The sequence below is a fragment of the Schistocerca piceifrons genome, chromosome X (assembly GCF_021461385.2).
Source record: "Schistocerca piceifrons isolate TAMUIC-IGC-003096 chromosome X, iqSchPice1.1, whole genome shotgun sequence".
Classification (NCBI taxonomy): domain Eukaryota; kingdom Metazoa; phylum Arthropoda; class Insecta; order Orthoptera; family Acrididae; genus Schistocerca; species Schistocerca piceifrons.
Window position 1 is genome coordinate 100,649,374 of NC_060149.1, and position 12,783 is coordinate 100,662,156.

General features: G+C 38.7%; 1 protein-coding gene across 1 annotated transcript in view; it reads right to left on the reverse strand.

The window, feature by feature from the left end:
* Positions 1 to 6,263: 6,263 nt before the first annotated feature.
* LOC124722972 overlaps positions 6,264 to 12,783 on the reverse strand; it is a 210,686-nt gene continuing 204,166 nt past the window's right edge. Inside the window, exons 17-18 of the mRNA XM_047248140.1 lie at positions 6,970 to 7,310; positions 6,264 to 6,801 (exon numbers count right to left, since the gene is read on the reverse strand). Of these exons, the coding sequence (XP_047104096.1) occupies positions 6,676 to 6,801; positions 6,970 to 7,310 (467 nt within the window). The 3' untranslated portion in view covers positions 6,264 to 6,675. The remainder of the gene's footprint in view (positions 6,802 to 6,969; positions 7,311 to 12,783) is intronic.

Here is a 12,783-nt window from a genome sequence, read left to right on the forward strand (position 1 = left end):
AATTTTAAATTCTTGGCTGAGGAGTGGGTTATTTGTACCGCTGACAGACATGGCTCTGAGCACTGTAGGACTTAACTACTTTGGTCATCAGTCCCCTAGAACTTAGAACTACTTAAACCTAACTAACGTAAGGACATCACACACATCCATGCTTGAGGCAGGATTCGAACCTGCGACTGTAGTGGTTGCTCGGTTCCAGATTGTAGCGCCTAGAACCGCTCGGCCACTTTGGCCAGCTGTACCACTGACAACCTGGCCCCTGCCCACATGGAGCGAGTGGGGATGAAATAACAGTAAAGAAGAAAAACAGCTCCCTACCCTCCACTACATGCATCCTCTACCAGCTTATAATATTTTTCTCCCTCCTCTTTGATCTTCAACCTCTCCAAATAGTCTATATTAGCTGTAAACTCGACACTACCCACCCCCTGGCTTCCCCCCTGTTCACTGTTCCTAGCACTCTGCAATGCCTCTGCCATCACATTCCCCAAATGCTATACCTCCACATTCCACATCCTCTCCCAATGAAACTTCAATCGCCTTCCCTTAGCCAACCATGAAGTCCACCCTCATACATACCCATGCTACCAGATCTGAAGGAATTCACACCACCTCCCCCACTCAGGTCTCCCCTCCTCTCCACTCCTGTCCACCCACATCCTAAGGCTTGGTCTGCAAAGGCATCCCTTTCCACTCTCCCAAATTCCTCCTCTAAACATCCATCCACACAAATATCTTCTTACTCACTATCCCAACTGCTATTTACCATGACACCCTTATTCCTTTCTCTCTAAGCTCACTCACCAGTTCACTCATCTATGTCTCTATTTTAATCAGCCAATACACCAGCTTTTACTTCTTTTTAACATATTCAGCTATCCCTTTGTCTTTTATCTTTTGGGAAACATTCATATGCCATTTCATCTGTGTCATTCTTTTAATTAATCATCAAACTTGCCTTTTATGTTTTAAATTATGCAGCTAGATCTATGTCTTTTTTTAAGTCAGACATTCATTTTATCAACTGCCATTTACAATTTTATAATGTGTTTTAAGCTTTGACTCTCATATGGCTGAACTATGATTACTTGTCTCCACTGAGAGCCCACCCCCATCAAAATACTGTGTGGGCTATGAAAAGACAATAAAGAAAAAAAAAAGACAGTTCACTATGTATCTGAGGACTGGAAGTCCTATTGCTTTCAGGAATAAGAACAGATTGTGCTGCTCTTAAGGTTGACACTCCTTAGGGGAACGTTTCCAGCCAACAATGTCCACATTTCTACCATTGGCAGCACTTGTTGCTGTCCACCATTATCATCGCCTCCACTACCAGATGTCGCCATTATTGCCAGTCCCTGCTGCTCATTATCATTATTGCCTTCACTGCCAGATGGCGCCACTGTTGCCAGTCCCTGCTGCCCATCAACATAAACGCCTTCACTGCCAGATGTCAGCATTACTGCCAGTCCTCACTACCCACCATCGCCATTGCTTCCAGTCATCACATTAGCTAACAGTACTCGCCCTTGCCTCTGGACATCACCAGAAATCACCTAGCCCACGTCTCTGTTGCCAGGCTTTGCCTCCATCAGCTAGTCTCCACCATTGCCGTCCTCATTCAGCGATGGATCAAACTATAACTACAACATCCACTATCATCTACTCGTATCTGCACTCAACTCCCACCTCCGCTTACTCCTTCAGCCCTTACTCACTGTCCCATCCCGCTCTTCCTTCCTCCTTTCCCACTGGTCAGATGATCCCATCTGTCTTCTCACTCTCACACACGTCATACCCTGACTTACTTAGCTTCTCATTTTCAGACATCATCACACCAGCAAATTCTGCAGCTTCACCACCACTGCTGCTGCCGCCACCACCACCACCACCAACCCGATCATCACTGTAAGAACTGCACCAGCCAGCTGCGCCATCAGCCTATATTTCTGCTTCATTGCCACCACTGTCATCATTACATCTAGATCCAGAAGCAGAAGTACCAGCCACACCTACACCAGCAACAACCAGACCAGCAACGTATACCACGTATGCATCAGCTCCAACTCCACCAGCTCCATGTCAGAAACTAAAAACAGTCACACAAAACCCTGTCTCACTTCAAAATCAATATCTTCCGACATTCCATCCTCAAGAGATCCCTGCAACTCACCTAGTGCAGATACCCCACCGATCACTGACACCCCAACTACTACCCAATCAGCCCCACTCACCAGGTCCTGTGGAGTCTGCTCCCATCTCCTCCCACACATATCATCCAACACATTCTTCATCCTATCATATCCTGATGTCAGATTCTTCAGTCGTAAAACACTTTCTCTCAAAATAAAAAAGTACCTTCCAAGCCACAACACATCACAACTGATATTCTGCAAAGACTCCATAATCATGAAATCATCTGATCCTAATTTCCAAACCCACCTACTGCAACATGTACCTTCGATCACCTTTGGTCCACGTACCTCCCTCCTGGCACTCAGCCCACCACAATACATAAAATCCAATCCCTTCTCCCCCCCATCCATTTGCCTATTCTTACTGCTGCGATCAAGGGAGTGGACCCTGAAATCACTGTGGGTCAAGCTGAAAGCGAACTAAATTCCAATGCTCACTACTAAACCCATAAAGTCCTTAGAATTTGTCACCATTCTGGACCGACATTCCTCATTTGCATCTTTCCCAAAGATCCCTCAACCATAGATCACCTCCTTCAGAATGGAGTCTTCATCTACCGCCACAAACATGACGTTCAGCCTTCCCAATCCCAATCCCATGACTACCATTGCTACAAACGCCTTGTCTACAACGATCATTTAACTTTTGACTGCAACAATCGTCCTACCTGCCCCACTGCAAAGCCAACCACCTGTACCAAGACTGTCCCAAACTCCAGTCCCCACCCACCTGCAACATTGGCAACCAGTCCTACCCCAGTTACCCCTAAAAGAGTACAGCCAAACACCCACCAACACCAACACCAAATCTGAACTGATCGTCCCAATCTGCCATATTGACACACCACTCCACCCAAACAACTTCCTATATTTTACTCCTACTACTGAAGACATCATCCACTTCATCACCACTGCCCTTCAAAACATCCACACATTCGAGCATTTACCTATCCTCCATCAGTTCATCCTTACAGCCCATTCCATATTTAAATGCCATGGTCACATATTCACAAAACCACTATCACTTCCTCTTTTCCAAAGTAGACACACTCATTTTATACATTCCATCCCACCCCTGAGCAGCCCCTCCAAACCCATAGCAGTCTAGATAACTTCTATCACTTCCCATTTCACAACCACACCACCAACGTTTCTTCTTCTCTACAACTTCAGCGCCAGCTCTCTATCTTTATCTTTTGTTTCCCTTTCCTATGTGATAATACAATGCCTTCCATCTACCCCTTACCTGGAGCTGGTCATCAAGCATCATCTCCTGAAACTTGCCACCTATGAGCAGCTCGCAATGAAATGCCAAGTCCTTCGCATCAGTTCCATCTGGAAATTTTCAGTTCTCCTATTTTGTTCACATTTCCATTTTTTAAAACATTGCATTATTATGTGCAAAACTGCAGACTGAAGAGTGGCTACATTGCTGTTGTCTCTGCGCCCCCACACGGAGGGAATGAAATGACAATAAAGAAAATAAGAGACAGCTCTCTGGTGGTTGGTTAGGTTACCTCTGTCATCTGATCAGCACACACACACACACACACACACACACACACACACACACACACACATTTGTAAGCATAATACTTAAATCAGTTTTTTTTTTTTCAGTTTCCATCCAGAAAGTATTTATATATGTGTGGGTTATAGATTTTATTGGTGTTTCTCATTATGTGTTCTAGAATTCCTCTCTCATTCCCTACTGAGTAGTTTTGCAGGAGCAACTCACTGTTGCTTCTCAATACTAGCATTCCCCTCTCTCGCTCCCTGTGCTCCATGGTAAGGAATTTGCTTAAATCCCTCTCTGTGTGGAAGATCCCAACTTAGTTTTAAGAGAAGCACTATACAGTGACCTCTGAGTGGGTGGTGGCCAGGGAAAACATATCACAGGACTGGACCTGCACAAACATCCTTTCTCTTGGATGTTGTGGTGGCAGTATTCTGGAACTTGGATTCTGACAGTGTAGAGCCAGCCTCAGTATTCAGAGTCTTCGATTTCCTCCCCCAGTATTCCAGACTGGTACTCTTGCAACCCCATCTTGTATTCTGACGCCATAGCAAGACTGTACCAGTAGTTCAAGTCAACCAACATGACAATGCATCATTTTGAGTTTCATGCCGATTTATACTTAGGACAACAACCACCTCACATTCACACTAGTGCAATTGGGCTTTTTTTTCATTTCCCGTCAATATTAGGACTTCCCGCCATTTTATGCGTGGGGCAATGGGCCTTCGTCAGAGGAGGGAGAGATTGAGGTGGGGGAAACCCATAACAACACTGATTATGTCATCAGTGTCACAGCACCTGAACTGGCCCAGCCTCCCTACAGGTACATGCAGAGTACCTGTAAAATAGTACCTTCTTTGCGCTTTGCATATCTTTACATCACAAGAATCCTTCGCAAACACATTCTGATACATAATAAACAATATTCTCCCAATATTCATGGAGTGTGGATGACTCAAACGCCTCGAAGTACTGTAACTAATATCTTCACTATCGTAATTGTAGGGCCTACTCATCACTTTGCCTCTTACAGCAAATAAATTCTCCAACTCAGAAAGAACTGCTTACCAATATCGTATACATTAAGGGCCTAGCCTTATCACTTGCACTAACATTATCCTTATACAACAGTGTTCTTACAGCAGATTGTAACTGTAATGTGTTTGGGTTATTGTTATAAGCAAACCTAGATCTGATGCAACTCTTGGTATTTACGTTCCCTCACTGATTTTCACTGGCAAGTGGACAGGGCATCTGATTTATCGATCACTCTGTACAGCATCATCGCTCAGTAACTGTAGATCAGCTCCAATTTGAAACATGTAGCAGTCTTCTGTAAAGTGATCACTGCAAATGATATAATACGATATTGTCCTCGATTGCCTCCCTACCTTACATATGGTACACATTTATTTAAAAGCTCAGCGGTTGAATGAGAAAACCTGAAGAAAATTTAGATATGCTTACTTTATTGGTACCTAATACTTGAGTTTTCCCAACATCATTTTTTTTACATTACCATAGCCCCATATTAATGCATAGCGTTCATTCCTTATGCAACTTGTGGAAGTGAATGCAACATCATGTCATCAATCTATTACTGCCACCATATGCAATATAACTTTTGACAATTTTTGTTAACAAAATACGGCAGCATTACAAGTAGCAAGCAGAAAAATAACAAACAACTTCGAATGCCCCTGTCCAATATGGCGGTTCCACCGAAGACTGTAACAGTTTTCTGTGCAAAGACATATTTGAGTTGTGTCTCCAGTTTACTACAGAGCTCACTGAGGCAGAATAACACACTAATATTGTATTAAATGATTGGTGATCAATCACTGGATACAATAACAACTGTAAATTGCCTACGCAAATGAATTTCCAATCAGGTGCAAATGCAGAGTTCGTCTGTGCAGTCTTTTACTGTCTCTCGTCCTCCTTCCCTTCACCTCCACCCTTCAAATATAACTTACAGCCATATCCTCATTTAACGTGTAACATAAATGCCTAGTATTTTAAGAACAATATAAATACAATATATAAAATGATTTAACATAACATTAATAATTTATTTACATCAGTGCTCAGTACACAGTGCTATTGTTTTTTGCGGGAGAGGGTGGATGAATCCACCTACCCCCCCTCGCTCCTTGGATTTGCTCTTATGTCAATTGATCTAAAGTTGAAAAGCCACCTAAAACTTGTTTTATGAAAAATTAAAGCTTACGATACATTTAAAGTATACTAAGGGAATGAAATTCACCTACAAAAGAGGATGCTTACAAAACCCACAAATGACTGACTCTTGACTGATTCTCACCAGCCTGAGACCCTTTCAATGAAGGACTTTTTAGAGGAGATGGAGAACATTGGAAAAAGAGTAATATCTATTTTATTTGTGAAGCAAAAAAATCATTTTATTTCTTTCTGCTTTCATAGAACTTGGATCTGTGTTAGTACCACAAATCAGTTTTTGAAGTCAATCATATAAGTCAGAGAGTTAATATTAACAGTTCATTAACTGAAACGAATATTTCATGGTAGTATTGCAGCTTCCTGTAGTGTAGTTCATAAATAAAATTATCTACTCTGTAATGTTAACAAACACTCATTAATATAAAATAAATAAAAGTTATTTCCTTGCAGTAAATGTAACAGACGATTGTCAGAGTATGGTTGAGATTTTTTGCAGCATTTATAGCTGTCTGTAACATTGATAAGCCAGATGCAAGTACCTTTACTCTAAAAAAAAGAACATTCATATAACATATGTATTATATGAAGCAAAATAATACTGTGCATTACAATGAAGAACTGATGTCGTCTTCTGTATTTGACTGAGATGTTACTATATGGCTTGACATAGAGCTGTTGAAATTATTTTAAAGTATGAAATTATACTGCCTACATGGTCTCTAGTCATGTAGTATTATTATCACAGGAATTACTCTCTCATTGTTACTGGTCATTGTACGTTTGTGTACTACTTGTATGAAGCACAAGTAATTCCATGTGAGGGTCCAGTCTGGTTCCAAAATCATCATCAAAATATAAATCTTCAGTTGGTACTGCTTCCCTAGGAACCTAAGTATGTAGAAAAAGGTCATACTTCATTCTCTATACACTAGATGAGGGTAAATAGCATGAGCAAAGTACTTTTCTATCAGTAAATATTAATGACAAGTTCCCTGCTCCTAAGCAGTGACTGTAATGTGTGCTAAAACATTTCATTTTCTACTTGTGAATACTTACTTTGACATTTTCGTTGTTATTTTGGGTCACAATTTCAGTTATTGGGTTTTCCAGTGAACAGTAAATCAAGCTTGTCAATTGTGGACCAGCGTTCCCTTGCAGTTTAAGTATGTTTAATTCAGTTGGAAATTCCATAGGTTTTTGAGCATCAACTTGCACTAAACAGTGATCTCTTTTTAATGGTTGATCCTTTGTATTGGAGTTTGAAATCACAATGACAGGTTTATAAGAAGCCTTTCTTCTAATAACCTCTTGATTTTTTGAAGAAACAAGTGTAAATAATTTTGGCAGTTTCTTCACACTTTCTTCATCATTTAAATGTGTAAATTCCATTTCTTTATCTGTAATGACAAATAAGATGGAACATCAAACAAGATTAATAACAATTAAAATGTACAAAATTGTTATGTTACATGGAAAGGTTCTGAGAGAAAAATAAAACTATTGAGTCTAACAGTAACTTCTGCAGTTAATATTATACAGGTGGAATCTGACAATTTACCTTCTTATCTACAGAACTGGACATAGACTTTAAGATTTTCCCAAAATAAATAATATAATATGAAGGCAGCATACCTTCACTGAGACATATAGCTTTCTATGATGACAAACAAACATATTTTTGCGAACTTTAAAGAATACGAGAAAGTGAAAGAGGCTTCTTGGAAATTCTTATCTGTTACGCAAATATACTGCTCTAATACTTGTACTACGAGTATGATAGGAACACACTTATCTCACTGATAACTTTTCTGTTATTATACATGAACAAAAACATAAAATAAAGAGTGGTGTAGCGCAAGAAGTCGCTATATACCCTGTTTTATCAAAAAGTATTACCAGACTTAAAGTCATCATCAACAGGGTTAATCAAAACATTGTTCCTCATTTTTAAAAACTGTTCTTACTGCCTAATACAAACGCAATACAAGGAAACATTTATTGGTGAAATACAATGTCAAAAAGTTTTTTTTCAGTATATTTCTTTAAATTTTCAGTTTATGCATCAAATTTCACACAGAGCACATGAAGCTGATAAACAAAGTAATCCGAAACTCTTCCCATTCATATGAATTTATTTCATTGGTTAGTACTGAGATTTTCTTGGTAATATATATGTCATCACCACTGGTGGTCGGTTGCTATTTCTTTCTTGCTGCAATCTGCTTTCAGTTTCAAATGATAACTGTACCTTACTATTGTTAATAGTTAAGGTTAATTCTGGGGACTTACACTGAACACACCTATAGTTAAAAAGTGTTAGATTCAGACTGCCTTTTCCTGAACTGTGAGAATGTGCATTGCACTCTGTGATCAATATAGTTGATCCACACTTAGCTCTCTACTATTTTACATCTAACTCTTTACTTGTCTTACAGAGGAGATTTTCTTTAATGAAAAATACTCACATACATACTACACATAATCTGTTCCTGATGTTATATAGTGCATACCTGACCTGATCAACGTTACCCTACAGTTTCCATCCCAACAGGACAAGACACAAAGCTGTGCTCAAGACCATGACGTAAGTGATGAAGTCTTTGGTTTAAGGTTTGCGTTTGTCTCCAAGCCAGAAGACACTATGTAGTCCCATGGATGAATGTCACAAAATGTGAGTTGTGCATACACTTTCTGACTCAGGAGAGTGAGCACCATCACCTCATAAGACCACTGCATGAAGTCGAGGATAGCCTTAGAACCCAAGTGACAGACATTATTGGTACCCAAATGAACAACTTGCAGCTAGCTGCATCCAATCAAGTCAATAGCTGTCAGTTTTCACACCTCAGATAGGAATTCATGGTAAACGTACAGAGACCACACTTCTTTCTTCATGATTGACTGTTACTTCCCTTACAGTCTCCATCACTTCCTTAATTTTCGTGCTCGATCATGTAGTTTATTAACAGTACCCAATGAAAAGCTATTATGTATTCAGCAGGAGTTTAGTCTCAGCAGGAAGATTCCATACTGTCTGAGATGATGAAAGGGCTTTCACTGTCTTGGGCATCCTATCAAAAATAGTCAACACACCATACATGTTATTCTGCCATACATGAACAGCCATGCAGACAGTAACTACACATGATATCTGGCCTTATTCATAACTCCACCACTGTCTACCATTCACAGATATTGGCAACTTATGTTGGTATGAAAGTACACTACAGAATTCTTAAGTATGAGTCTAGCTTTCATAAACACACAAGGAATCAAAGATGTTAAAATTAAATCAATTAAGCACACTGAGATTAAATAGCAAATATTTATTTCAAATCCAAAACTTGTAACAAAGTAGGTAATCAAGATGCTTTGTTCAAGCAAGTGCTGCAGCTTCTTCAGACATAAGACATTATATCTGGACTCTAAGTAGCTGTTGCAGCACAGTACGGTCTTAGAACTTCGCAACTGTACTAAATACTTTCGTGAACTTTGATAACAGGTTCCTTGCACCAAAACAAGAAAAAAATACCCAGTAAACATGGGCTCTAATATGCATACCTAAATAGCTATGAGCACTTCTTCATCTTTGATATTGTGAAACACGTCTCTTCTACAGCTAGCTCTTTGCTTTCCATAATTTGGGAGGAATGAAAAAACAAACAGTAAACGTGAGCTCTGAATTCCATACCAGTGCCTTATGAACTATGACCATTCATTCCTCTTCTATGCTTTGAAACACATATCTTATATGGAACAAGTGCTCATAGCTCTTAATGTATGCATTTTAGAGTTCATGTTTACTGGACCTTTTTTCTTGTTTTGGTTCATAGTTTACTACCTCTACCGAAGACATGAGGAGTTTTACTACCTCTACCGAAGACATGAGTAGCAAAAAGCTTACAATAGAAGAGATCTGTTTCATAGTATCATAGTGTCGAAGGTGAGCAAATGATCATAGCAAATGATCATAGCTCTTAAGGCATCTGCATTTTAGATACCATGTTTGTTTAACAATTTTTCTTTGTTTTGATGGAAGTTACATTGTCCCCCTTGTAAAATCAGTTTCAAAACACCCTGCATTCCAATCGTCTCTGCTCTCAGTCATTAAATGATGAAAAGCTGTTCACTTCAGCTAATGAAACACATCTGAATATATGTATATATATACATATATATATATATATATATATATATATATATATATATATATGTATATATATATATATATATATATATATATATATGTTAGTGAACAGCTGTGTGCGCCGCCATATTGGCGGGTGACCTTGAACAAGCTTCGCTCGGCCGCCGCTAGAGCTCGGCGCATCGCCCCCTAGTTTTAACTAAGGGCGATCCGCAGAATTGCTCGACTTCCGGCGCCGCCATTGCGATTTGAGAGCGCTCTACTTCCTGCCACGCCCACCTTATCAGTGACGTACATGCGCAGTGCAGGCAGCAGCATGCTCATTTCGCTCCAGGCAGCCGCACGAAGCACACAGCCATGCCGTACAGGAGGAGGAGATATACAAGAAGATTAAGAATGCCTGTATATAAAACAGTTGATACGTTTTCTTCTACTCCAAATAATGTCTCACAAGAAGAGCTACTTTCAGGCCCAATTACATTTGTTGGAGCCAAAATTAATTTTTCATGTACCACTACTGAAGTTGTTACTGGTAATGGTTGGTTAACTGTTGCCCTAGCTGTTCACTTTAGCTAATGAAACACATCTGAATATATATATATATATATATATATATATATATATATATATGTGTGTGTGTGTGTGTGTGTGTGTGTGTGTGTGTGTGTGTGTGTGTGTGTGTGTGTGTGTTAGTGAACAGCTTTTCATCATTCAATGACTGAGAGCAGTGACGCTTGGAACTCAAAGTGTTCTGAAACTGATTTTACAAGGGGGGACAATGTAACTTCCATCAAAACAAAGAAAAATTGTTAAATAAACATGGTATCTAAAATGCAGGTGCCTTAAGAACTATGATCATTTGCTCACCTTCAATACTATGAAACAGATCTCTTCTATTGCAAGCTTCTTGCTCCTCATGTCTTCGGTAGAGGTGTATATATATATATATATATATATATATATATATATATATATATATATATATATATATATACTTTCAGGTGTGTGTGTGTGTGTGTGTGTGTGTGTAAACGAAGGAAGGGGTATATTTATGTAATTTTAGGGCCAAATTTGAGTGGATCTTTGAATATATTAGTGTTGTATTTGATTTCAGCCATGAAGGTCTAGGACAAGATTCTTCATTATATTGCAATGTATGATGTGTACCAACCACAAATTGTAATGAGAGTATCATGTTGTTTAACATTACATTGCATGGCTAGGCAAGTCATACAAAAACAACAGACTATATGAACCCTTCCTTTGTTGGTAACTGTAATCGTATTCAGTTTAGTCAGAAATATTTTGAAGCATTTCACAAGAAAAATATGCATGTTGAAAACATGAGCGTGTGTGATTTTTGTGTTGGGGTTGGCAAGTGATGTTAGTCAAGTGGTAGAACATGTCCTTTCAGTCCTGACAGGTACATAAAAAGTAATTTTATCTGTTTGGAGATACTAATATTGGTAAAAGTATGTTGACTGAGAAAGTACAGACATGACGTCACTGCATGTACATGGAATATTATTTGGAATTTGTTTTCGTGGGATATGATGAATGAATGTATAAAGTTATTATGTTTGAGGAATTTCAGTGGTCGAAATACAAACACTGTGAGTACACACTGTAGTGAATTGTTGAAGGTAACTGATGACAGTGAATATTAAGAATAAGCCTTGCCTAACAATTACACATAGAGATATAGTAATTTTTGTTTGAAACAAAATGGCTGTTGGTGACAAGGCATTACTTTTTATTTTGTATGTAATTCATGTGAATTGTCATATAATCCATTGTTCCTATATAAAGGAGAGGACTGATGCATTCGAGACCCCATATCATAGGGTAACCTCATGCATCTCCCTTATATTGGAAGAGGATGGTGATGTCGAGGAAACGATGACATCCGAGTCGATAGATGCACCATAAATGCATTATTATGGTGCATATATTTGGTCATATGTGTTCATGGGACACCGAATTTGTTGATACATTTAACCTCAAATTCAGTTATGGTAAAGTAGGGGATCAGAGTTTGTTCGATACCTGGGCCCTGAACTTTCCTCCATTATTGCATTATAATATTAGTTATGAGTTTAAATTTTTTAGTAACAAATATTACACTGTAAATATAAATAGGGCTGTAACATATGTTTTTAGAATACATGTACATATAAAGAGGATAATTAATGATTCAAAAGTGCAGAAAAATTTTTTCATCAAACAAAGAATTATGGAGAGAGTCCATATAGTATGTAGTCTAGTAATAAGTTAGGTGCCTTTAGCATTGTAGCACTTGATTCAACTGGTGCTCCTTTGGAGAAGACATACAAAGAACAATCGCTATGTATACTGTGTATTCCAAGCTGCTCATGTTTGCAGAAGGTGATAAAGTTACTGATTGGACTACTTTGGAGAATATGTGTAAAGCAGACACTAAGTTATTTCAAGGAATTGATCCATTTCACATATGTGTTCTTGTGTCCAGTCTAGAACCGAAAAAAATGACACTACAGAGTGAAGTTAAAAATGTATCGTTTATGATTAAGAACAGAGTATATAAGGCATTTTGTAAACCAAAAGGAAAGGTTACATTCTACATAAAGATATTTGTACTACAGCACATGTCTGCCATCACCTACTTTTATTCCAACTATCCGGATTCCACAAGGCTTGCATTCCTGGTACCAAATGATGCAAACATCGACACTTTAGCTATTACA